At 39.6% G+C, this 27,757-nt stretch overlaps 1 protein-coding gene and 2 long non-coding RNA genes across 5 annotated transcripts in view; 1 reads left to right on the top strand and 2 right to left on the bottom strand.

The window, feature by feature from the left end:
* The window catches only part of LOC148654726 (uncharacterized), a 108,236-nt gene extending 83,956 nt beyond the window's left edge, over nucleotides 1–24,280 (top strand). The window contains exons 4-5 of one of the 3 annotated variants that reach the window (XR_015941127.1): nucleotides 14,498–16,897; nucleotides 17,726–18,884. This is a non-coding gene — a long non-coding RNA (uncharacterized LOC148654726). Of the gene's footprint in view, nucleotides 1–14,497; nucleotides 18,885–23,164 lie in introns of those variants that run through there. The other 2 variants (XR_015941128.1, XR_015941126.1) reach the window with 2 other exon arrangements.
* Nucleotides 9,389–12,982, bottom strand: il26 (interleukin 26). The gene is made up of 5 exons (XM_088644612.1): nucleotides 12,718–12,982; nucleotides 12,537–12,590; nucleotides 12,275–12,421; nucleotides 11,148–11,222; nucleotides 9,389–10,712 (listed from the first exon to the last, which is right to left on the bottom strand). Exons 1-5 carry the CDS (start codon nucleotides 12,886–12,888, stop codon nucleotides 10,623–10,625), a joined length of 537 nt encoding a protein of 178 aa, XP_088500738.1. The 5' UTR covers nucleotides 12,889–12,982; the 3' UTR covers nucleotides 9,389–10,622.
* A 2,169-nt stretch (nucleotides 24,281–26,449) lies between the features above and the next one.
* LOC148654725 (uncharacterized) lies at nucleotides 26,450–27,519 on the bottom strand. The gene is made up of 4 exons (XR_015941124.1): nucleotides 27,366–27,519; nucleotides 27,004–27,199; nucleotides 26,648–26,716; nucleotides 26,450–26,522 (listed from the first exon to the last, which is right to left on the bottom strand). It is a non-coding gene; the product is annotated as an uncharacterized LOC148654725 (long non-coding RNA).
* Between the last annotated feature and the right edge of the window lie 238 nt (nucleotides 27,520–27,757).

Genomic DNA, 27,757 nt, shown 5'->3' with positions numbered 1-27,757 from the left:
TACATTTAAATCCTCCTGAATAAATCTTTAAACACTTTGTAGCTTTATTTTGGAGTATTTAAACTATTGTGTGTTCAGAGAATAAAGAAAAATAAATTCACAAGGAATAACGACATCAAAGAATCAGATGCTTTGCAAATGTTGTCTATTGAGTATTTAAGCGGTGGCTCTGTGGCTAAGGATCTGCGCCTGTCACTGGAAGGTTGCCGGTTCAAATCCCATGGCTGGCAGAGGAATCCTACTCCGTTGGGGCCCTGAGCAAGGCCCTTAACCCCAGCTGCTCCAGGGGTGCCGTATAATGGCTGACCCTGCGCTCTGACCCCAAGCTTCTCTCCCTGTCTGTGTCTCATGGAGAAAAGCTGGGGTATGCGAAAAGACGAATTCCTAATGCAAGAAATAAAGAAACATTATTATCATTATCATTAAGTACTGTATAATAAGTATAACCAAGTTTACCCCACTTGGTTAAGAGACTAGGGTGAGAAGGCTCAACACCCCCAAGAGGAGATGCTGCATATGTGGAGACAGAGGAGGGATGTGTGCAAGGTGTGTACAACAAAGTCAGTAAGGATTGTGATTTAAAACAGCTGGATGAGATTAGTTTGTCTGTTGTTATGCCTCCTAAACTTCCATTTCACAAGGAATAATGTCATTTAAGAATCTAAGGCTTTGTGAATGCTGTCTTTTTAAGTAGTATTTAAGTATTGCATAGTGAATAGTACTCGTATTTAACTATTGCATTGTGTGTAATATTAAGAATACGTTTGAGCTTAACCCTCTTAGTTAATAGGTAGCCTCCTGGCAATAGGATGAGGAGGCTCAACCCCCAAAAAGAAACAAGTGAACCCCAAGCCACCAATGCAGAAACAGAGATGGAGGAACATACAGGCACAGTATCAAAACACAGTGATGAAACCAATTCATAGATGGGGATTATTAGGAGGCCATGACTGGTAAGGACCAATGGGAAATTTGGCCAGGACGCCGGGGTTACACCCCTACTCTTTTCGACCTCGTCAGGACCTCGGTTTCACGTCTCATCCGAAGGACGGCGCCTTTTTACAGTATAGTGTCCCCATCACTATGTGTCCCCATCACTATACTGGGGCATTAGGACCCACATGGACCGCAGGGAGAGTGCCCCCCTGTTGGCCCCACTAACACCTCTTCCAGCAGTAACCTTAGTTTTTCCCAGGAGGTCTCACATCCCAGGTACTGACCAGGCTCACACCTGCTGAACTTCAGTAGGTTGCCAGTTGTGAGTCGCAGGGTGATATAGGATGTACTGTATCATTATGGTCAAGGTCAGAGAGCTCTCTGAAAACTGCAGGTAAATGGTCATTGACCTCAAGCTGGGGACAAATTCTTTAATTCTTATAAAAGACTTCACAAAAAAGTCTACTGGTATAGTGGTAAAATAATACAGCGATTATTAAATAGTACAACTAGTACAGTTTCAAGGACGATTTCGGCTTACATTCAGTTGTCGTGTATGTAGTGGTGTAGGAGTATAGTCATTGTGCGTACAGGAAGACGTGAAGACCGATCATAGTATGACGGAAGGAGGATTTTCCTCCTGGAAGTCCATATAAAGCTCACTAATCCAAGGGAAGGGCTAATTACACACACTGAACTGCCTATTCCTCATGTGGTATCTCACTCCCACTGGATCTGAAGGATCTTATTAGACCAGGTATGTCTCATTTTCACTCCAATAGGGTTTTATTTTAAAGCCATCACTTTCCGACTTATACACACTATCTTAAGGAAAGGAAAGTTGTGTGGTCTATTTTGCAGAGCTCCTACAGTAAGTACCAATGAAGGTGGTTACTGTAGCCAAAGCTTGCATTCGCCAAATTAAACTGCAATGTGACAGCATGTATGGTTCTTGCCTGCTTATACTGCATAGGTTCAAGGCTATATTGCAAAATGTCTATTGTAATACGATTAGTTTCAGGATATAGAAGAATAACTGTTCTGGTAGACTTAAAGCAGAATAGTATTTTATTAGGTGGTGTTATTCATTAATACGTCAATTTAAGATAATCGGATGTAATTATTATCAGAATGGCTTCTGAAGGATTGTCAGGAGGGAAGCATAATGGCGCATTGCTACTGTCCCTCGCAATGGTTCAGTTCCTGTGGTGCTACAGAATCTGCGTGGAGTTTGTATATTCACCTTGTGTTCATTGTGTTCATTCTGTGGGTTTCCTCCAGGCACTATGATTTCCTCCCACAGTCCAAAGACATACTGGCAGGTTAATCAGCTTCTGGGAGAAATTGACCCATTTGTGAGTATACCCTGCAGCTGGCGTCCTGTGCAGGGTGTACCTTGCCTTGTGCCAGGTGCTTGCCAGGATAGGCTCTGGCTCCCTCATGACCGTACTGGATAAGGTGAAAGTCAAACAACAAACTGTAGTACAACAGGGGAAACTACCTGAGTAAAACCATTTCATTCTCTACATTTGTGCCCCCCCCCCCCAAAAAAAATGGTTTAACGTCAAATAAAAGTGCAATAATAGGTGTCCAACAGTTAAAACAATGAAACAGTGGGCAGCACCATATTCTTTTTCTTTTTGACACTGCTAAAATGTTACAAATGTTCAATGATTATAAGGAAAAGGACAATAAGCAATTAAAAAAATATATGTTATGGGTCTCCTAGGTTCCTCCACCAGTAAAATCAGTAGCTCAAAGTGCAGGTTGCACTGCTGTCCAGCATGCCCAGTCCTGAACTGTGGATATCAGTTAGCTGACTCTGACAGCCTTGATAGCACAACCTCTCACATATGGATGAGCACTGGCAACGTTTGTCAGCTTTAGTTATCTTTTGCTTGCTGCCTGGGACCAGTATCTACAGGGTGTCTGTGTACTATCACAATCAAGAGTGAGTGGGGTTTCAGTCCACCAGGTGGCGCTGTCTTTTCTGTTAGGCTGTAAAGCTGGCAGCAGGTGAAACAGACAGCACTTGAACCAGTGGGCATGTCAGAGAAGGGAATGCAAAGTTCCCCACCCCACCCCCATGCTAATGCAGGAGTACCATTGAGCTGAGCCCATCAACAATAGCTGACTTACAATTTTGAGAATAAATGAGAAAGCAAATACTTTGATCACTTAAATTACCGGAATATCAGTATTATTCACGCATTTGCAGACACACCCACTGAAGATTGTAACTAATTCTCAAGAAGAAGGGAGAAACATTTCTGACACATCTTCACTCTCTCCTGGCACACATGCACATTGAACACTCACACCAGTAAACTCATCCACCTCATTGAAAGCGGAAGGTGTTTCTGCGATATATTGGCCCTTATTCACAACTTTTTAAATTGCAAAAGGCAGCTGGAAGCAGCATCCCATTAGACAGATGTAATAACTGTAACTTGTAGTCACATGAAGTGATAAAGGTGATTTTCATTAAGGTGAACGATTTTTATGTAAACTGATTCAATGGAAATAATTAGTAATCTCAGCCTTTGAAGCCTGTGATGCTTACGTACTGTATGATGTCTCAGACTTCCATTATCTTCAGGATTACCATCTGATAAGGAGTACCTCTTATGCGGAAGTTACACATGACTGTTAACTAAAGGCCTGTAGTTATGATTATGACATTACATTATTTGATTTCCATTACACAGGTTTGCATAAGGTGCACTCATTTTTGTAAATGCAAATTTACTTATTGTCATATCGCACTCATCTGCTTACACTGATCATTTGTAGACTGTTACGAAATCATTCTGCATGAGGCTTGTCATTTCTTCCAGGTATAGTGCCTCAGTTATTCAATTTCCCATTCTAAAGATCCAACAAGAGAAGAAACAATATGTCAATAATGAGGTGGCAAAGGACAAATCCGTCTATGCAGAAATGTGCATTGGGAAATAGAATGTTTGGCAGGATGGATGGCTGTTAAATTGAATAAATACAGAATGAGGCCCAGATGGTCTGAATGAGTAAGTACTCCTCAGAGGTAATGAAATTCAATGTGATAGAAATGAGCTAGTGGGAGCTAGATCTGAGTGTAATTGATTATTGCTCTGGACTAACTGAGAGGCCTATAAAACCTAGATAGGAGAAAAAGAGTGTCTAGACTTTGGTTAGAAAATGCGGGAGAGTGAGATATCCAGAAGGGAGTGCTTATTCATAACGGATTGAGGTGGTCACAGGCCTGTGGGACTTTGCTACTGCAGTGGGAATTTCCCACTTTACCAAGGAAAATCATGGGTACTGGGCATTTGGTAGTCTTTTTGCCAGACTCAATAAGAATTAAGTCTGGTGCTGAAGAACAGGTTGGGCCAGTTAAACCAGTGCTGAAAGCAGGGGCATCACTTATCAGGGTAACAACTTTCTTCTCATTGGCGAAAGCACTCCAGAATAACCCTGGGTGATTCCAGAATGTCCCTGTATCTTACCATCAGCAGACAGATGGGTGGACTCTGAGTGTGTGAGATAACAGACAAACAGGCTGTTGCTGTTTCTGGGCTGCAGATTTCGCTTATATAACAATGTCCCTGGCCAAACAGGATTAGTCGGAAATGTTAGGGGCTGTATGTAAGGATCTGGTGCTTGGTGAAGAGTAAGAGAAGGGATGTGTTGTGAATAGTATTTCACAGTGAGGGTTAAGATCAAGATTCCAGTATCTCTCTGTGTAAAAAGTAATTAGTGAAGTGAAGATTGAGGAATGGGTTATCTGGAGTTAATTGAGCTAAATTCTCCAGTGCCTGCTGATTAAGATCAAGAACAAAAAATATAAGAAGCAGGGTATCATGGAACAAATGTGAATGCTGAAGTACCTGGTGATTATCAAACAGTTATCCTCTTCAAGTCAAGTGTCCATATACAGAAGTGTTTGTGTTAGCTGTGAGTTATTAGTGGAAATGTGCAAAAAGCAACCGAGAAAGAAAAGAACCGTGCAATTTTCCCTGAGTGGCAACCAACAAGTTAGATCTAGGATTCCAGAGGGGGTCTGAAAGATCTCCTCTGGTGCCCAGCGTTGCACGCTTTATCAAGAGATCATAAATTATACAATGAAAAGCAAATTTATGCTACAGATTCTACCATCCCTGAATACAAACTCTCTATCAGCTTGCATTCTGGGTCAATGGTAAGAAATTAAAAGCCTCCATAGTAAATATTTACTCTTCTTAACAGTGGTAGGATCGGTAAGATAAGAAGCAAAACAAAAGTGCATGTAGTGGAATTTCACACTACCTCTGGCACCTCCGAGCAAGAGAAAGGAACAAAATGATACATAAGAAAGCATTTGTGAGTTCTAGCGGGGTAATAAAATGTGGTCCAGTAAGCCTTTACTAAATATTATCCTCGATGTAGAAAACAAAAAGGGTCAACATTTATTTCTTTATTATTTATCCTTATTTCAATCACTGTGCTTTGCATTGCTTTTGTTCAGTGCCAGCTTCCCAGTGGGTCTGTACTGCACTCTTGGCTGGTAGAAAGATACCTTAGCACCCAGCCCTCCCACAGAGGAAACTACACTTACACATAATCGCAGGGTGCCAAACACAAACCAGATGGTCTGGGCAGCTCTTCCCTTTTCGAAGAGTGACATCTATAGTCCAACCAGGGTAAAGTGAGCCTTGTGTGCCACTTCAGGTTTTCCAAGTGCATAAAGAATCTAGGATCATCAAGAGCCAAGGGCTCTCAGTAGTACATGACTATATTTTTCTGCCTTTCCAATTTTTGATCTCTCAATGTATTTGATAGTCTGATGAAGTTACTGCAGGTTTGGCATTGGTGCCCATATCTGTCCTACGAATTCTAACTCTGGGGGAAGCAGTATTATGGGTGGATTAAATAGACCTCTAGTGGTTTGTTTCTTCATGTTCTTGGGAGACAATCATTTAGAAAAGTAAATTACTGTCTTTTTTTTTAATTTGCTGCAACCACGCATCATTAAAAAGGTCAAGGGAATTTCTTTTTAAAGGCAGAAAATTTGAATCTCGTGATAATGTGCTGCTTAAGAGGTAGATGTTACTAAAAGCCTGAGTGATGTCTGGCTTTGACCCAGTGGTGAGGAGCTTTGCAGCGATAGAAGGCAGCTATTTCAGAATGTAGTCGCGAATGTGTCAAAGCGAAACTCAAGAGGACACAGCGCTGTGCTGCAGCTGAGGGTGGCTTGAGCATTCCTGCCACCTTGGTTTGCGGCATTGTGACAGTAAACTTTGAACATGGGGGTCTTACAGCATGCAGCTGCAAAAAAGTAAAACAATCTGCAGAAAGCGGTGGTGCCATACAGAGAGGATGAGACCATGAAACCACTGCAGTTTCCCCGCAAGGGCAGTGTAGCTCTTACAGCCGCTCTGCTCCAGATGGGCATCGTCTGTAAGCAAGTGCCTCTGCAGCAACAGCGAGAGATATTTTGGTAACACCCTGCAGTTCTGGGAAGCATCATTCTATAGCTACAGTATGGTAAATGTTTCTGCCTTTAAAAGCGAGGTCAGCTAAAGTTCCCACCTCTTTAAAAGGAAATGGGTATACAAGAGAAAAGAAACTGTCCAAATAAAAATTTAGACACCCAACCAATCTGATGCAAAGCTGTTTTGACTAACATCAGTCAGGAATTATCGGAAATCTCAAAACTGGGTAAAGTGGTTAATGATTGTGATTAGAACTTATGATTAGTCTTTTGCAAAGACATAAACTGTAATTCCTCAGTTCTCCAAGTGCTGTGTCTGTTGGCTATTCCAGTTCCCTAGAAGCTTTCAAAATAAGAGCAGACCTAGAAATCTGAATGCAACGTTCGTTGTCGTTGCGTAAACATTTGTTTTCATTTGAATATCCACATGACAAGATTATTGTGCAGCTCTTGTTTTTCAGTTGCATTCTTAATAAAAGCTTATTAAAGCCATGGCATAAGGAACATCAAAGGAAACTTTGCTTTACTTTTCCTTATGCAAGTATAACAAAGTCTACAAATTTGGAATACTAATTGAATGCTCTGGCAACAGTTTGACTTGACTGTGATATATGCAAGTAACTTAGACTGTTGCATAAGCACTAAACGATCTCATCAGAGAGAGTTGATTGGACACTGGGAATGAGTGGATGTAACCTTTTGAATATCAAACCTGGTAAAAAAGATGAAGAAAAAATAGAAATGAAGCAATGTGTCCCACTTAATACCACCTGTAGGTTTGGAGGCTGCACTAAATCACCCAGGCAGACTTTCCAGCGGTGGAGCTACGTCCTCTTTAACAATGAACCAAGGCTTTGTATAAAATAGATCACCTTGATGCAAGCTAGATGAAAGTCACATCAGCATAGGAAAGTCGGAAAGTCATTGTGCCGTCAACAAGCCAGTTGATGTAGAGGTCTGAGTGTGATGGTTTGTGCACAAACATCGATTTGCTTCAGATGCTCCTCTTGTAGCGATTGATGGCGACCTGGCTGCACAGAGCTACATTGCACAAATCCTGTGACCTCACCTGTTGCACGTCCTGAGGGCTCATCCTGGTGCAACAGTGCTCCTGCGGGACAAAGCACTTCCTCTTGCTGCTTGTCTTACAAGAGCTCTCTTGCCTGATAAGAAAGTGACAGTTTGCCATGGGTTCCCTATTGAACATGTGTGGGATGAGCTGGGATGACATTGGGCATCTAGGGGTCAGAGACCAGTGAACAGATACGTGATTGTACAGGGGGTATGAGAGGAATGGGGCAGAATCCCACAGGATGGCATTTACAAACTGGTGCAAAACATAGCTTGTATTCAATCCAGCAGTGGCCACACAAACGGCTATCCTGGGAAATTCACAGTAAACCCAAGCAAATGTAGCCCATTGATGACAAATGTACTGTAAATCAACACAGTACATTTTCCAAATGTCATGTCTGTGCAATAAAATGTTGACGCACCTACTTATGCGTCATGGCAAAAAACAGGATTGCATGACATTCTAGTGCCTACAAGTGCTACGTTTCTTTGGATGAGCTGCAGTATACCTGTGGTGAAGGGTGGCATGGTCATTGGTTTGATTCCATCCTATCTCTGTGATTGCATTAGCTTTTGCCATGTTCTCTGGTTGTTTGGCTCCTCAGACATACAGGTGAAGGTCTTTGTTTTAGCTCTCCTAATTTGTCCCAGTGAGAAAAGTTTGGTGACCCCCACCTCACTAATTCTCCAAGAGCGAAGTGACTTTGATGTTTCTCTCCCCTCCAACCAGATGTAATGCATTGCTTTAATCTTGCCCTCTGTTACTCACCTGTTAAAATTGCCTAAAAATAAAACCAAGTGGCTGAAAATGCAATAAAAGTGGAATTGTATGAGTTTCTAAACATGATACTTGTATATATTTCAATTAACAATGTTGCGGAGCTGAAGAAGGAATGCAGTCCCCCTGGAAGAACTCATTGTGCTACTACACCTTGGAAAAGAAATATTTCTGCTTCATAACACTAAGGAACTTTCTGCATATCAAATCTTAATTCGTTAGCAGTATTTTATAAATTCAAATAATGTCTTTCAATTTTTGTAAGGTTTTAATAATGTTTGTGCGAATCCAAAATTCTGAAGAAATTTAAAATACAGTGTAGTATATATAGAAAGCTACCGATCCCATCGTCTTAAGCGTGGAGTCTGAGATATTTTTCAGGAGTTAGAAAATCGTAAGCAAGTTTGAACAATTTTCAATATCTAAACGCAATTACAAGTTCTTGCCACTAGAGGGAACCAAGTTCAATGGAATGTGCTAACGGCCCGCTCGATGCACTACAGCAGGCGTTTCTTTTAGGGTGTGTGAAGAGAAAGAAAAGTAACATCTGAAAATGATATTCATTAGTAAAAGTTAATATAGTAGATCACCTACGCAGCTACACCTAATATATGGTGAATGTCAATCTTACCATATAACAATTTAGGTATTCTAAATTACAAAGCACATGAACAGCAAGGTTTTCTATAGTAACATCTTGTGCTAGTCAATATATACTTCAGTTTCTTAATAAGATATCTTCGGTATGTTTTTGACGTGTGGGAAAACTTGTGATGTATCAAATGTCAGAGCACAGAGTCTCCCCATTCTCAGACCAAGATATATAGACAAGTGGCTAATGTACAGGCAGCGTTAGAATATTTTCCATTCTGCCCAATTCAGGCTCCAGCCGAGATAGCCCAATCTCTCAGTCTCTTTCATTTTAACTGTAAAGGAAAAGTGCATATCAGCTGACTTTCTTATTCAAAGAAATATTTGAAAAAATTGTTTTTTTTTTAAAGGAAGGGACACATTACATAAATAGCAATAACAGAATCTATTGTTTTAAAGGGATGTGAAGGTACTATATTTAAATATAAACCATATCAATAATGATAAATCAAGGGTCCAAGGCACCTATGGATTAGTTTACATAATGAAGCTACACAACATGATTTTGAAAATATTTATTTAAAAATAAGCCATACAGTACATTGATAGTGCAACAGGTTTTAAAAATCCAGACTTCTGAACTGTAAGGTATAAATAGACACACTACATCAAACATCTATTTTTTTTTAATTGCTAGACTTCAATTCCTAGTGCATTCACAGATATTTGGCAACTCTTTTGGTTTTCTTAAATATCATAAAGACTAATGCTTGGATTGTGTCATAACTTCAGTCCACCCAGCAGACACCGAACACAAGCTCTGTGCCTGGCGGTGTTTTTTTGTTTGCTAAAAGTTACCTACGCAGTGGAGACCTGCAGTGGGTTGCTAATGGGTTGAGCTGCTGATTCAATCCAGGCTAGATGTTTTGTCACCATACCTCACCCTTTCTGCAACCCCCACAAGTCAAAGTCTCACCGGAGGTTCAGTCGAAAAATACAATATGTAATAAATAACGAAGTGCAGTCAAGTCTCACTATAAATAAAGCAGGAGTTACAAATGTGTTCTGCATACTAATAATAAACCAGCAACTTTAAAATGCATTATAAATACATTAAAAAATACAAATATATTTGTTCTGCATCAGTTCACAGTGAAATCGGTATCACGTAACAAACAATACATCTTTAAAGCACTGAGGTACAGTTAGCTACTGAATGTGCTATAATTAAAACTTACTCTGCGGATACTGTGGGTGTATCGGGTATAACTTGATATTAATTCCACCTCCCTTTAAAGTGATATTGGCATTCAGAAAATTCAATATTCAATAAATGCTTAAAGAGCGTGGACATGTTATTTAAAAACCAACAAATACAGATCTCTCTCCAAGCTCCAGAAGGCACTGCATATAAATATCAGACCAAATTGGCCATACTATTGGAAAGGATGAATTATTTGGACTTCTCTAGCTCAAGATTATGCTTTAATTACAACACTTCTGCATTATTGAGCAAATTCATTAAGCAGCAGCGACATTCAGTCCTGTTATCACTGTACTATTGCCCGCACCAATATACATTTTCTATTCTGTCAGTCTTGTACTATAGGTTGAAGAGGTAACAATAAGGCTCCAGGGATTTTTTACTGAGTTCATTACTCAGTCTTGTGGCTCACAACAGTTTCGCCAATGTGGATGAGCACCCAGCATGCAATAAATTGACATATTTAAAGACAGTTTCTGTTAAATTAATGACACATACTTTTTGTAAGGCTACTTCCTTTTGCTCTGTTTTTATTCCTTCCCTGCGTGCATGTAGGTGTTGATCCAGTCAATCACTGTTTCCAGCTCGCCAATGGCCTTATACACTCCTTGATCTGCCATCTGTCAATAGATAATGACAGGACACACATTTGAAACATGATACCCTCCTTTGATGTAAGACCAGACTTTCGTCTTTTTTGCAAGACACAATAAATTTCCCAGTACTAGTAAATGCCACCTTCCATAATCTCTCATATCGCAGCACTCCTGTGCTTTCCTAACATTGCAGGAAATGTGAACTCCTCGTGGTGGTTTTAAAGACTGTATCACCCATCATCCAGTAGGTGTCACTACTAGCCCTTTTATTCCAGTTACTCTCATGACAATTTCATTTTGAACTGGATCACAGCAAATACAGTCAGCTCTAAAACCCTTAGCTTCAGAGCCAATTATCTCTGCTGTAAGTGACTGAGAAAGCCAACCAGGTACAATCCAATGGCTCCCGACAACAGTCTGTCTCTCAGCTCCTTGAGCACATGATTAAACTCTACTTACCTCCTTGTATCTCTTCTTCATTTTGTTCATCAGTTTGCGTTCTCTTGAAGAACATATGCTGGGATGTAACCTCAACTGCAAGAGAGACATTGAGTTTTATCATCACCCATGAGTTACCCAGGGCTCTTCCACTCAGACCATTGCACGCAATTGTCATTAACAAGACCATTTGAAAGTCAATCAGACATTCTTAATACATCCATCCATTTCCTAACTGCTTTTTCCTACAGTCAGTAATTGGGGAGCTGTGGCCAATCCCAGCAAGCAAGGCAGAATACACCCTGGAAGGGACACTGGTCCATCACAGCAGTCGCACAGACCGAGACACATGCACACTTACACTAGGACAAATTTTCCCAGAACCCAATTAACCTACCAGCATGTGTTTGGACAGATAGGGCCCCTGAAAACTGAACTTAGGGCCCCAGTGCTGCAAGGCAGCAAAGCTAACCACTTTGTCACCATACTTAATGCATGCAGTCCTTCAATAAAACTAAGAACAGAGAGCAATGGTGACAGTATTGTCACAGGTTGTATTGTCATATTCTTGGTAAGGGCTGTGCCAGGCCAGATCCTATTTCAGAAGCACAGGCACAAGATGCAGCTACGCCTTGGGCAAGACACCAGTACATTGCAGGGCATGAACTTGCATGCTCATGTACAGGGACAGCTTACAATCACCCATTGACTTAACCAGTGCCTCTCTGGAAGGTGAAGGGAAACAGAGGTACAAACCCAAAGAGAATATGCAAACTCTAAACATAAACTCCACACACTCTGGAATTTGCCCAGACTTCAAGAGCTACCTGCCACTCCACCTTTAAACTACTGAAAATCAATTGTTTTGTACTGGCAAATTAAGAATGGTGACAAAACAATGCTCTGATGTTCCTAACTTCACACTTTAAAATGAATGACATACACTATACACTACACTGAACTAACTACAGCCCTGGTATTACTATTAATGTTAAATAGAAGCAAAAGTGTTTTCAGTTCTTTCAAAATCTCCAGTTAACAGTAACTAGATTTTTTAACTAAAACAACAGATAATATTTTTAGGGGGGGGGGGGGTTATGTTAAAATAAGTACAGCTAATGACTTCCAAACGAATACTGAATACTCACACAGTGTCCAAGATCTTTGTCCAGTCTTGTCAGGTAAATTACCAAATTGTCAGCTTTTAAATCCACTACCTCCACTTTTTTTAAAACATCCTTGAGATAGAAGTCCAATATTTCCTTCAAAATGGGGATTCCATGTGGGTTTGGTCTCTGACAAAAAAAAACACAGCTTTTTAAGTCTGAGGAAGAGGTAGAGTTTAGAGATAAGAGGTTCATAAACCTGTAAAATTGTGTCATGAATGCACCAAATTGATTTTATCTTTACCTTCAACGACGGACCAAATTTCGGCAAAAGTTTTCTTTCTTTGATGTTATCCCTCTGCAATAAAAAAACAGAGTGAACAGGTGAGGTACTGTATATTCATAAATATCCTCTTTAATGTATTTGAGAAACGTTTTTATACTAATTTAGCGCTACATCAAATCGTGCATTCGCCTTTACTTACGGGGACGGAATATTTTAAATTAAGAGACATTTCGAATAATTCTTTCAGCATCTTTCCAGGCAGGTGATTCTGGAGGCATTTCTGACCGGCGATGCCTGTGCCTTTGGCTTCGCAGATGTATTGCCACGCCATAGCAGAAAGTATCAGCGCAGCCGCAAAATGCGCTTTCATCCTCTCTGATCTTGAGTGTCAGTGATGAGGTCTCTGCGGGTTCTGCAGCGCACCGCCAGTCGCCTTGTGTTCTACTGTGAACTCTTAGGATTAACGGAAGGTACACATCTACCACAGTACAGTACCTTCGTCTTTTTATAGACCTGATTTCGCTTTCTAAAAAAATTCCCACACTTGTGACGTGGTGTTAGATACTGTAGGTAGAGTCTCTTACCGGCATTCAACGTAAAAATTTCCAAGAAATCCCCACATGAAGCTGAAAAGCGGCTACAAAAGCCTACGGCTATGGATTTTAGGATCTTCATTTATAAAGTGTTACGTGGTTAAGTGGTTTGCTTTCTAGTGAAAGCGCGTCTTACTGAATTTTATGTTTGAGTTTAAGTTATCTCGTGAACACGTTTTCCTCAATATGTACATAGAAAGTAAATAGTAAATCCACAAGTGAAAGCCAAAACTTCCAATTAAACAAAGTTTTCAGGTGATCTAGTGAAATCTAGGAAATGTTCTGAAGGTTACTGGTGTCTGACACCCAAGTAACTGACAGTGACAAAAGCAGACATTAATAAATGTCTTTCTATCTGAAAAAAAAAAATCTGTAATTTACTGTAGATCAGTCATAAAGCAAATTCAGTAATCTTTCGCTTCTCTACCTCTCCAATGTTTATCCAAATATGAGTTGGAAGAAATGTGTGTTTGTGGATGTCGCAGATGAAAACATGAATCACACAACAAACAAGTTCCAGTTCAGTGGCATGCTGTGGGAATGTGGCACGCACAGCCATTACCAGATAATCTCTCGTCCCTGAATTCTCCATCACTGCACCCATGATTGACCAGCTCTGCTCATGCAACAACCCAGGTACAGTAGGTCCACCTGAGGGATCCTTTCTGAATCACAACAACTAGTTTCACGGAAAATACTGGACTTCACTGAGGACTCCTTAGCCCAATATCAGGAGGTAACCTGGGAACTCTGGTACAGTATCCAAGTAAACCTGCAATAGATTCATCGTGAGACTCTGTGTCACAGGTCTACACAACCGTCATTACAACATAGACAACAATCCATCAGAGAGCATCAAAGTACAGTGTTTCCTCACTAATCACGGTTCTGCCATGGCTGAGCACCCTACAGTATAAATACAGTATACGAAAAACCACAAAGTGATTGCTAAGAGAACAAACAGCAGGCTGATAGTGCACCAGGGCATTATTGCCAACTTTATGACATGACTTGCTGTTTTCAATTTTGCTACAAAGTGTTACATTGGCAACATTTTCAGAGCTTTGTAGACAAAACATCATGCCTTATTATAGCGAAGCCAGTGTTAGCATAATCACTTCATATTTCCGCATGAATATGTTCATCCCCACTCAAGAGTCACTGGGTAATTCCTGTTTAAATCTGGAATCAATGACAGACCACTGTGTCACCGGGTCTTATCTGATTAAGACATGTTGTGCCACAAGACCAGTCCTCTGCCTAGCAGGGTTTTACACTGTCTAGATCTTAAAGCAGGGCAATGTCACGTCTGTGACTCTTTCAGCAAACTGAGCCCTGTTTCACTCTCCCCCTCTAAATTCCTCTTTCTCTTTCCCTCGGTGGCAGGGAGATAATCTGAGTCACCAGAGTGACAAATCCAGCTCACCCTGCTCTCACCAGGACTCGGCCACCTTCGCCAGCAGGCCCAGGGCACGCATAACGCCCTCCCTTGACAGCAGATGACCACCAAAGGACCATTCCTGTGCCTCAGCAGAGTTTTACACTGTCTAGATTTCAGAGGTGGGTGATGTCACTTCTGTGACTCGCTCTGCGTACTGAGCCCTGTTACACATTGGAAAAGATAAACACTTTGTGAGAGACTGATAATTTAAAGGCATTTTATGAACTCAAAAATAAGTTATGTGATATATGGGCCTTGAGATAAGTATGGCTATATTGAGAATAAAGATTTTTAGAATTCATGGAAATTTTGACAGGTATTTTTAAAGAGGGCTATTTTCATTTTTTAAACTCCAAATACTATACACACTCATCCCAGTGTTTTGTTTTTTGCTGTCAAAGCTTTTAACAAAGTGGTTAAAGTGAGGTGCAGCAGAGCAGCAGTCAGCAATATCTGGATGAACGCCAGTGACATCGACACAGAAACGTGGTAGAAACATGAACACAATTCAGCATTTTTCATCAAAATGCATATCTGGAATTTGCATGACTCATACTTGCATTGGGCTAAATTTTGCATTGCAATGCCAAATTGTTACATAACTAGCTTTTGAAGAAGATAGTATGAACTGTTGGCCTTCAATGGGTAATTGAGTAAGAAGCATAGCTAATACCTCAGTAAGTATCTCTAACGAGGTCACTGCTCCTCTTATGATTCATTTGAGAGAGAGGGCTGACCCAGATAATTTAAATGAAGGAATTCATTCCTTTACTTCACTGCAACCTAAAGCTTCTACTCCAGACAGAAATCAACTTCTACACGTTTGCTCACAAAAGCAATGCAAAAGTAAAAAAAAACGTTAGCAAGTGTCAGAGATATGAAATATAAAGAAATAATTGCAAAAATTTTTCAGGCCGTGGTACAATCAAAAACTAAATGTTTGCGCTCAGAATCGAGCTCTTCATCAGGAACTGAGCTTACTCTCGGCTTTCACTCAGGTCCTTCATAAAATTTAGAGGTGAGCTGTCACCCTTGCAACGCTCTCTGGCTTTTGTCACTGTTTCTGTAGCAGTTTGTTTCAATTTTACAGGGTCGGGCTGCTGACCCGACGCCCAACCCTCCTCCTTTCTCAGCGCGGGTTTGGGACCAGCCATGGCGGAGATAGTCACAGGAGAGCAGGTGTTGAAATAGTTGGAAAAAGCAGCAAAAACGTGATATTGTAGATGGAAATACACATAAAACCGTATCTGGCAGATATTCTAAGTGGCACCGATAAAGATGATTGCACACACTTCGGTTCCCTTTACATGTCAGTGTGAGATATAGTCCAGTCTCACATGTTCTCAGCTGCTCTGAGGGACAACACAAGCAAGCAGGTCACTGAGTGAGTGGGGACCTACTCTGTGAAGAGGTTTGGTAAGGTAAGAAGATAAAGGTTTGTCATTGTGAAGTGAAAATGAAAGCATGGCCAGGGATCATTCAGCTTATTTTCCCTAACTCCTCAATTCAGTCCATATTCCACACTTTTTGAAGGACTTTTTGGCTTGCCTTAAAACGGGACTCTGAAAAACAGACACTGAAATTGCAACTCGGTCCCTCCAGAGGTAAAATGGGTTTGTTTCTTTGCATCACAACCACACTGTTATAAAACTAATTATCATATGAAAACTTCAGGACCACAGGCCAAAGTCTTCTGTATCAAGGTGAACTGAGCATCAGCATTACTTTTAACTGCAAAAAATTCAAAAGGTTATTAGAAGAAAAATGGACAAATGTTTTTTTGCAACAGATTGACATTTTATTGAACAAAAATGACATATAGTACAGCAGGTAATTTATTACACTGATTAATACTGTAGTTGTTGAAAGGATCGATCAGCTTGAGAGAGAGTGGCCTGTTCAATTACAGACAACAGAAAACTGAAATTGATGGTGATAGTGTCATTAATACACCACTGTGACTTCTCCCACTAAATCTTTTAATTGAGCACAGAATCTCATCCATTCATCTATGATTGACAGCTTTAGTATTGTCAGGTAAGCCATTAATTTTCGCATCAGATCTCACTTTCCAAGACTATATGATTGCATTGAATTTTGCCTTATTGATATTTATATTGTGAATATTAACAAATCCGGTGTTTTTCTCATTGTTGATTATTATTGTCGTTCACCACAACATGAAATCCATTGTCCTCAAAATAATTCCTGCTTTGCATGTAGTGTATCAGCCAACGTGACTCTGCAGCTGAAAGTTTCTTTGCACTAATTTCTGGAATAAAGAGCAAGGCCTGTCAGAGTGGAAATAGTGAAACAGAAGCAGAAGGAAAAGAAGGGAACTAGAAGTAAGTGTAAACACAAACACCCAAACGTATTCTCACTTAAATATTGTAACCATATGTACAGGGCATGTGAATTGAATGTCCCCAAAAAGGAGAAAACCGGTAATGTTGGCCTCAAAGGAAAAAATCTTGGTCAAGTGACCTTACTTATCAATTAACCGAATGACTCAGCTATCCTACACCTACAAATACGTGACTCAGGGTAGTGCTGTTCATGCTAACGTACCCATGCGGAAGAGCTGGCCAACTTGTAGGTGGAGCTGGTATTAATCTGTCTTTGATCTATAGGATGTGCAGCCATTGTTGTGGGTTAAGAATACTTTGTTTCCCATGAACAAAGAAATTAGCAGCTTCTTTGATCTGGCAGGAAAGAGAGGCAATGATAATTCCGAGGTTCTTAGTTTTTAACATGCTGAGAACTATGGCAATAAAAAGGAGATGTACATTCTCTTCGTAGATGCCCAAATCATCCCTTCACCATAATTCTAAGGTAAAAGACCAATACATGAAGGTAATTCAAACCAAATCGAATTGATTATTCAAAGTTTTTCCTTGATACATTCTACATGTATGATGTTGGACTCATGAGCTGTAATATATTGATTTCCAGCCCCGGGCCTGGAGGAAAACTCTGTCTGCTGGTTTTCATTCCAGCTGAGCTACATCTGCACTGCTAACTGATGACTTCATTGATCTGCTTGCTTGTTTACAATTTTGTTTTTAACTTGTGTGTTTGGCCATTTCTGAGTTTCACAAATATCCAATCGTACTGTTTCCAAACAACTTCAGTGTAAAGAATGTTACGCAACTTGGTTATTTCTCACTAAACAGGTCTCACTTGTTGGTTGATTTACGATGACCAGATCCAGACGGAAATTCATCAGCAACTCCCACAGAGAGAGCCTTTTCCTTCTGCAGAGGTCTAGTCCGTCACATTTCAAACAACACACCCGAATGAGGGCAGTTCTGAAAGTCAGAAATTGGTACAGGGTTGATACCAATTACAAATCCCATTAGGACCTTTAAGAGCTCAAAGAAAAATGTATAAATATGCACCTGTCACGAACTGTATTCCTATGAACACCCACGCAGTTATTAATCAATTGTCATTCCTCACGCTCTTCCCTATTTATACCCTCTCACTCCACTCAGTCCCCGCTCAGTATTGAGAAGGACTCTTCGGCTTTCTCTGGTGCGCACTACAATTCTCGACCTGATTTTTGACTACCCGACCTTGTTTCCTCCTGCTTCAAATTCGTCTCGCTTCTCGTTTTGGATTCGGATTCACTTGACCTGACTCTTTTGGCTACCCGACCTAGTTCTTTTGACTCGACTACTACTTTTTTTACTTTGGCCTTTGGGATTTGGATGCCAATCAGTAGCAATAACCTTCTGTCCCAGCGCCAAATAGGGTCCAACCTGGTGCCCCTAACGCCTTCCCTGACAGCACCCAATGGAAGACTGAAATCAACAAGCCTGTGATTAAGAACTCGACTGGAGCAAGAACCAGAAGACACAAAGGAATAGATCTGGATCCACTACTGAATATACTTGGGTATATTCTGTACCCAATCCTGTGACCTCCTGCTTCAGCAAAAATCTTTTCTTCATGTGTTTTGGATTGACTGCTGTACTGGTCTTGCAGCTTAAATAGAGAAGAAGAGAAAAAAAGAATAAACAACAGTTGGTTATTTTTACAAAAAACTCTTAAGGGGGAACTGCAACTCTAGTTTTATATTTTGGGGTTAAAAAGAATCAGCATTGATGAGTTCATTTCGAACCACAATAAAAGTAAACTGTACACAGTAACTTGTAAAACCTCATTTTCACATCACAAAACAGAAAAAAATTCCAGGTATGTACAGCACCATGTTCTGTGATTCAGAATGAGACAACAAAACTTCCAGTGAGGTGTTGCAGCCCTATGACATTGTAAAGAAGCAGGCTTGTGAATACATCTCTTTTAATCCAATAGAAATGTTGCTTTCAATTTTGAGATGTTTTTGCCGACCAATACTACTAACTTGTTAAATCTGCACACAGATCACATTGGAATGTTTCTGCAGTGAGATATTTGCTGCACAGCCTGTACTTATTTGCTTGTATATTGCATTACATTAGTCGTTATCATCCTGCAGCTCACAACTGGCAGCCCACTGCAGCTAAGCAGGTGTGAGCCTGGTCAGTACCTGGATGGGAGACCTCCTGGGAAAAACTGAGGTTGCTGGTGGAAGAGGTGTTAGTGGGGCCAGCTGGGGGTGCTCACACTGTGGTCTGTGTGTATCGTGATGGGACACTATACTGTTGCAACGCTCCGTGGCATCAAGGCATCATGGCCATCTACTGCAACCAAGGAAGTCTCCAGTTGTAATGACTACTTATACCACTGGACCCAGGCTTCTGAGGTTGAGAGAGTGGGACTGCCCCAGTGCAACGGCTTTCCCACTTCTAAAAGCTCTCCCACACAGGTTTCTTCGTGCAGCTCACCTTCCAAACAGATGAGCTGCACAGAGTACAACCGTCATCGTCAGACACGACGGACAGCCATCATTAGTCATTATAGTAACTAGTGAGCAGGAAGGGCGACTTCATGTCACCATTCGTGGGAACTCAAATTTGCAACAACATGGTGACTAACAGTACTTTTATGAAGTTCACAATTCTGTGCTTAATTTGAAATTCCTAAAAAATTTTAATGAATATATTTTGTTACCAAGATTTAATAACCGGTCTGAGAAATTGGGACTACAGGTCCCCTTTAAGTCAAGTGAAAATGTACATTTCCCCATAGCTGCTCAATCCTTATTGCGTTATTTTAGAATTGCCTGTTCTAAAAATTGTTTTTAGCAACGGACAGTCCCACAGCATGCAAATATGTAGTGTATGCTACACCCTTCATACACTGAAATTTTCCTGAAGTCAGTGGAACTACCAGGAACTGCTTATTGGAGACAGAGAGGCAGGCAGATTATGTAACAGCTCCTTTTAATGCCTGAGGTTTCACACCTATTGTAATATTGAATGGACTTCCTGACTGGGATTTCCTAGCAGCACATGTGCAATGTCCTTGTTTTTTCCTCTTTCATAATACCATCGCAGGCTGTATTCTCTGGACAGTCGTCTTGTTGGAAGATACATAATATAAGAAGATTTTTTTTAATGGAAAATTTTCTTAGAATGGAATGGAGGGAGCAGCATAGTGGCACAGCGTTGGGGCCCTGGGTTCAATTCCACACGTGGAGTACTATCTGTGTGGAGTTTATATATTCTCCCCGTGTTCACTTGGGTACCTCCCACAGTCCAAAAATTTGTCCCCGGTGCACAGGGTATATTTCTCCTTGCGTCTGTTGCTCTCCCGCAACACTGAATTGCTAGAAGTGGTTAGAAAAGTGGAATGATGGAATTGTGGGATGAATGATGTCATTTTACTTCAGATGTTTTGCATTCAATTCATAACTGATACTTCCAAGATATCATTATACATCTTCCTACTGATTTAAAGGTAATCTAGTTACTGTGTTGAGTTACAAAAATTTATTTTGATTTAGGTGTCTACCTAGTTCAATAGAAATGCCTGCTTCCTTTTTGGCTCTTGTTTACCAGTTTTTCTCCATTTTTCTTTGCTAATGAGCTGACATTCCAAGGCATACTGTCCTATTTGATTAATAACAAAAGATCATAATGTATTTTTGGACAATTTGCAATATTTTGTTAAATAATGTACTGTACATATTACAAGCACAATAATTGGAATTCATTAATATTATTTGGATCATATAGAAACTTAAATACATTACAGTTTTTAATAAATACATTATTATCAAAGTATGAAAGACTACATTGCTATTAAGTTTAATGTAGTTATTTTGCTTGAGACTCTCTTCTGTTCAACCATTATGAATGTTTGTATAGTATCTCTTAACATACAAACACTTTTGTTGTTTCCTTTTATTAATCAAGAATGCCATATAGTTTCATTACAGGAGGTATTGCTTCAGATGCAACATGACCTGCATAAAATAGCTTCTGATGGTCTCTGTTTTATCACTTGCAAAGAAAATTAACTGTCCTGTAGAATGGCAGTATGTTGCAGTCCAGATCCTGTAGAATGACTTCATCTTTTGTTTTTTGTCTCATAATTAATTAATTAATTAGGTTTTTCAAATGCTTTATTAAACTATTTTCTTTCTTAAGAATTAGGAAAAAAATGTTTCAAACTTAATTGCTAAAAAAGCGTGATGAAGTTAGAAATCAACCTTTTAGCAGCTGCTGACTTTGAGAATTCCTCTGAATTAGGACTGCCTTTCCAGAAACTAGGGGAAATTAAGCAGCTGCACCTACACACGTCTAAGCGTTCGTTATCGGTGTGATTGATATATGGTCAATGTGAGGTGATGGCTGTGTGAGAAAGCCACAATCTTGGCTCATCTTGAGCCAGGATGGTTGATGGTTTATTGAGAGAACCTGTGTGAAAGAGATACAGCTGCTCTGGATGACCTATTAGTCCTCAAACGGAGTGAAATTCCACATGAGGGAACTGAGCTGGTAGGATAGGCCAATGTATAATTGGTCACTCTTCGGGGCTAATTTAGAGGCTTAGAAGAACATCCAGGAGGATAAAAAGCATTTTAGATTTTGGTGTGGAAAGAAGGAGTGTAAGAGAGGGCTAGAGAAGAGGGTGTAATTGTAAAGAGTTTACAGTAGCTGGCCTACAGACCTGTGGGTGTTAGTAAGTTAGTACATGGTTTAAGTCTGTACTGAGCACTGTCTCAGGGACAGACCGAGTGGTACAGTAGTTCTATTGGGAGGCTCAAAGAGGATAAAATGAGGTGTGGTGGAACAGGGAGGGTCAATTTAACCAGTACTTTGGGAGACTTTAGGTTCTGAAGAAGTATGGCATAGCTTGTCAATATTGCGGTGTTGCCTACTGTCATAGTTGAGACTGGAGTCCCAGCTGTAACCTGAATCTCCTAAATATTCAATGTTTTAAAGATCTCCACATTTGAATGGAAGCTGGCTGGTGTAGTATCAAATATGCATGTTCTGATTTGGAAAGTGCTGCCCTGGCTGAACAGAACCAGCTAGAACAGTTATTAATCGTTAATAATCTGGTCCTCGGTGAGGAGGAACATTGAGTTCTCTGGTGCCTGCTGGTTAAGAGAAGTGAGACATCAGTGTGGGGTGCTCTAGTGCCAGGGGAATGCTGGAGATTATCGGAAACTTTGTATAACTGAGTGAAAGTTCTTGTAAGAAGCACTAGCTGCAGTTTTCAGTGGAAGTGAGTAAACTCAAATTGAGAGGGAACAGGACCAACTTCCGAGGGGGTCAACACATTAGATTTAAGATTCTGAAGGAGAGACCAGTCAGGCTGCAAACGTGATTTCTTGGCTTTCTGTGGCTGGGTATGCCAGGATCTTCCCATGCATTCTTCTGTTTCTACAAAACTAAATCAGACAAGTCTTTCATCTTTTTATGTCTTCAGACATCTTTTTTTTTAAAAAGATGCATGGGAGCAAAATCAAATGAAACAGATGGCAGTATGCAATGAGTCTGTTTCCTGAAGTTGTGAGATTTCAGCATGAATCTGAGCAGGCAAGCACTTGAATTGAATGTTTAACAAACCTCTTCCACAATGCGTGTGTGGGAGAAACCTTATTCTACTGCATCACAAATAACTAGATGTAGTGAATTTTTGGTAGATGAATAAATTACAAATCTGGTTTTAAAGGCTCTAATGGATAAATGGTGCCATATTTCATGTATTTTTGTAGTGTAGATACTAATACAGTTGTTTGTAGTAGTGATGCAGAATGAATTTGAATGACATACAATAGTTACTTCAAGACAATATCATGATGCCATAATTATATAATTAGCTCTCTGATTGCAGCTGTGATTACAACATAGCATGTTCTTAAGCATCTTGCTGTTGAATACTGACTTTTATGAAGTGTTTGGGAGGAGGTCAAACCCTAGTCTCATCTTCTTTCAGCTCTCCCACCTCTTGGTCATCACAGGGGAGTTCTGACAGCCTCGTCTTCACAGACGGTGTTGTTCTCTTGGCTGTCTAGCTGAACCATTACAGCCAGTTAATTCAAAACATGTCCCTACTGCAACTTAAATTAGGGATTAACTGAGCTACTTTTGCCATTTTAAAGAAAATCACAAAAATATGAGGTTAAAGGTATTGGACTTGGTTTTTTTTTCACCCTAGTGACCCGTGAAGCTATGATATTTCCAAAACAAGGTTTTCTTCCCCTTTCTTTAAAGGGACTGTTACTGAATCGTGTGACAGTGTCCAGCGACAAAGTAATGAAGACACAGATGTCTGAACGGGAGCTACGGTACCTTTCACTGCAGAGTGAAGTCACATGCATTTTTGATGTTCTTTCTTGTATAATCAAGTGCTACAAAAGTGTTTGAATACCCATTAATTTTAATTTAATATTTAATACGTTTCAGTGTATGATTACATCATTGGAGCAAGTGGGCTATATCTGTCAAACCCTTACCACCACACCACCAACAACTCGGTTAAATTGAAGCACCTCACCTGACATTTGACTTGGCCATTTTACAACTGATAGGTGGTTTATAAACTTCTTTTTTTCTTTTTAAGAAGTGCAGAAATTGGTGCAGCATAAAAATCTTTATTTAATGAGTTTTTTTCAGGCAAAGATGTATATTCTCTTTATTTGATGGGTTTTTCAACAAAGGTTCGGGAGAGCTGACTGCCACCAAGGTCTCTCTCATCCCAGCAGCCCTAACTTGTAATCGTCCTGGGAAAAAGAATCAGAGGGGTGAAACAGGCACCTGTGTCCCCAAGACTCCACAGAGACTTGGCTGGGATGTGCATTTTGAAATTTCAGAAATTGCCACAGTACTTTTTTCTTCTTTTCATGTATCTTTCCGATAAATCAGTACATTAACTCATTGATAAATGGTTAAGTCAATAAAACAACCGTCTCTCCTTCTGCCACTGTCAACTAGCAAAACAAACTGCTATTTGCAAACAGAATTAGAAACAAAATACACAAAATCTTCAGAACGTATATTATTTTTATTGTTATAATATTGTATATTTTATTATTATATTGTATATTTTATTATAAAATATGCAAGTTAGTACAGTAATGTGAAAAAAGTACAACCTCTTAAGATTTTATGATTACCTTCTTAACTGATATGGAAGTAGTAAGGGTGCACTTGCTTTTTTTATACAAGGCTGCTGAATTTTGGCTTTTTTTGGTTTTTGTTCAATAAACAATGACAAAGCAAAATGTGTGCATGTTATTCGTCACTTGAGGTTAGATGTATCTACTGTTGGGACTTGGTGAGGACTACAGTAGATGAAGGTCAGATATGTTTTAACATTGTATGTACAGTAAAACCATAGAATTGAAGGGTATGTACAGATTTATATGACTGTATAAGATATATATTACTGTATATTCTCCCCAATTACCTTCAACTCTTCAATTACCAAAGTACTTGTAAAATCACAATGTAGCCCACTTTTGCTAACAGTCCAGGATGCTGACCATGTCTGTATTTGACTCTTATGTGTCTCAGACCAAATGGGGAAACAAAAAATCTGCACATTCAGTACAGGTCAAATTCAGATGATTTTTATTTCAATTAAGTAGAAACCTTCCTAAGATCATACAGAATCCATTTTCCCTAATTGGAATTATTTCATCATCAGCACTTTCTAATACAATTCCTACAGCACTGATTTCAGTATTGTTATAAAAGCAGCTCCATACAAACAAATAAAATAAAACAGTAATAAATATCAATAACAACATCAGTAATAATATCATTAATAATAACAAAAAGATAATAAATACAGGATACCTTTAAATTTCATAGAATAAATTAATAGAAATAAATACCTCTATGTATGGACAGCATAAATATGTTTTCAACAATGCTTTTATAATGCATTTACTCATGCTTAAAAATAAATAGCTTCAAAGGAAATACATGTAAACACTGAAAGGGTAATACAGTACTAATTCTAATCATGTGAATTCAACTGCCTTTCAAAGCTATATATTTTTAAACTAAAATTAAAACAGAAGGGAAAATAAGCCCACTATTATATTTTGGTTCTTAAAAGATAAAAAATAAATCCATGTTTTACTACTCATTAAAAAAATGTATTTAAAAAAAAAATCTGCGATTCATTGCTAGAATTTTCAGTTATATACAGATAAGTCAGCTGCGTATGCTGATACATTTATATTGCCGGTAACAATAAATTTAACAACAATTTCCTAAAAAACAGCCAGGAAAGTATACAGTACATATCTTCTTCATTTAGTCCTTTTCTTTGCAGAATCTCGAGAGGTATTCAAACAGAATGTCAATTTCTCCAATTGCCTTGTTCTCTCCCTTGTTTCCAAGCTGTAAGAGAGTTTTTAAAATTACCATACAACCTCACTCTCCATATCCCTGACATACGTGATATTAGAAGAGCTGTAGTTCGGTTAGATAGAATAAACGAATCGCGGATATGCATATTAATTATTTTTGCCGAATGCCAAAGCTACTAGAGACGCATCTGTCTCTCGTTTTTCATATTGCTCTTTTGTGGCTTTGACTTCATGCCGCCGAAGAGCGGATGCTTTGCAAACAATTGCAATGCGGCATGCTCTTGACAAACACCACAACGTTGTCTGGGGTGCTTCCTTCTTAGACAGAACTGTAATACAAACGATGAGGCGACTTTCACTGCGCTTACCTTGAAGAACGTCTCTTTGAAAGTCTGGATATGCTTATGATTCTCCACATGTTTAACCACCTAGAAAATAATAAAACGTTTCGATAAGCAAAAAAATACAGAACTAGCCCCTAATCCATACACTTTCTAATTGCTTTATTCAGTACTGGGTCAAGGGAGAGCTGGGATACACCCTAGAGAGGATGCCAGTCCATCGCAGGGCATACACACACACCAGGACCAGTTTTCCCAGAAGGGATTTAATCTACCAGTATGTGTTTGGACTGTGGAGGGAAATCGGGGCTCCCGAAGGAAACCCACTTGAACAAGGGGAGAAGATACAAACTCCAAGCAGGGTCTTTAGCGCTGCGACATGGCAATGCTAAAACTGCGCTACCGTGCCGCCTCTACAGAGCCACCTTGTGTCATATACAACCTGTTGTTCTCTTTCAGATACAGATCTTAAAGGGCATGATAACGCTTTCTTTCTAGATTTGTGGTTTGCTTATCTCTGCCAGTTGGCATCACTTTTTATGTTATCAGCTACCAGTCACTGGAGATTTTAGAGCTATCAGCTCATCTTACACTGCTGTACCTCTACAGTGCGAAACCCTGAACTAAATATTATTTTTTTCAGCTGCACCTGTCCGCCTGTTTCTTAATCTGAATGCTATGCTAGTGCTTTTTAACAGCCGTTTTCTGGTTGTGGCAAACAGGTAGAATATTTTAAAATGACAAAAATAATACAATAATACTTACGCAACCCTGCTGTTTCAAGTCTGTGCTTATCCTGTGAAGATCACTTGTCACTGTGGTTAGGTGTGGGTACTTGACTTCTGTGGTCAACACACTCCTCAGGTAGAAGTCAAGGATATTGACGTGTAGGCAGCAAATATACAGGTCCTAAAAGAATATATATATACAGTATAAATGTATATGTGGATTCATTTGAAAAAGAAATTAAACTATTGCTCAATAATAATTTAGCAAAACTTTAGGAAATTAATAAAACAAGTAATTATCATTACCGTCATATCTGTGTAGTTAGTTGGGAGATTAATCAGTCTCGTGTCGGTATCTTTATCATGCTTCTGCGCCTGTCAGAAGAATACAGTGCACCCTTAAGCATATTATTGATTATAAAAGGACATCGTATGCAAATATATATATATATTGGTACATCATTTTAAGTGTACAAAGTACAAATTGTATACAAATACAATCCACTTATTGGATGCACATGAACTGAGAGTCAATGCAAATACGACTTCAAAGTAAGCAATACACAGAACTGTGCGTGGGTAGAGCAATAACTATACAGAAGAAGGCTGTAATGACGCTCAATGACACAAACTCCAGAAGACCATGACACGCTTTCACTTACAGCCCTAGCCATTTCGTTGACGCGCTGTCTCGGCTGCAGTCTATCTAGTGGTGGGCTGCGGACAACTCCAGTCTTCGGGTTTTTTAAATTGTGGGGCGCTGCGCCACACGCCACATAACAGCAAAGTATAACGGCAGCAAATACTAAGCACTTCATGTTTGGTTCGGTGATCTTCCTCAGTGTACCGCGAGAGGACCTGCAAGAATAAACAAATGTTGGAGTAAGTGCATAACACGGGCAATTTAACAAAACTTCAAGCTTACCTGCCAAAAGATTAATTATTCTGACAACAACAGATAGATCAAAGAGGATTAATCAAAAGACAGAGCAAACGTAAATTGATTTCTCAAGTCAATTCCTACCTGTTGGGTTTGTGTTTTTACCCTTTTGTGATTTTAACCTGTCTGAGAAAGTATTTATATTGTCAAGGCATGTCCCAGATCTCTTTTACAACGTCATAGTGCCGCTTGTGGTCTTATCTTTCTCTGAAATTACCACGCGTGGAAGAATACCGCTACCACGTTTACCCCCCAAATTCAGTGTATCCAGGTCAGCAGAAAACAGTGGTTTAGAGCGCATCAGAACTTCAAGAGAGCAAAAAAAGTAATATAGGGGTGAAACGGAAGTTCTGGCGATTTTTTTCCAATCGTTTTAGCTGCATCATTATTTCATTTGTATATTTTAATTACCGCATAATTATTAGAATGTGCAGTGACCTATATTAGTTATTCCTGTTACACCAATGTTTGATACC

Source organism: Lepisosteus platostomus, chromosome 9, assembly GCF_059453375.1.
Source record: "Lepisosteus platostomus isolate fLepPlt1 chromosome 9, fLepPlt1.hap1, whole genome shotgun sequence".
NCBI lineage: Eukaryota > Metazoa > Chordata > Actinopteri > Semionotiformes > Lepisosteidae > Lepisosteus > Lepisosteus platostomus.
Note: the sequence above shows the minus strand (reverse complement) of the source record. Positions and strands in the feature narration are given on the sequence as shown.

Bases quoted from the DNA above. Each gene is read 5' to 3' on its own strand.
- il26 (XM_088644612.1), bottom strand. From the start codon at position 12,888: ATGAAAGCGCATTTTGCGGCTGCGCTGATACTTTCTGCTATGGCGTGG. The intron at 12,422-12,536 runs GTAAAGATAAAA...TTTTTTTGTCAG, and splicing joins AATTTGGTCCGTCGTTGAAG to AGACCAAACCCACATGGAAT. The intron at 10,713-11,147 runs GTAAGTAGAGTT...ATCTATTGACAG, and splicing joins TGAAGAAGAGATACAAGGAG to ATGGCAGATCAAGGAGTGTA.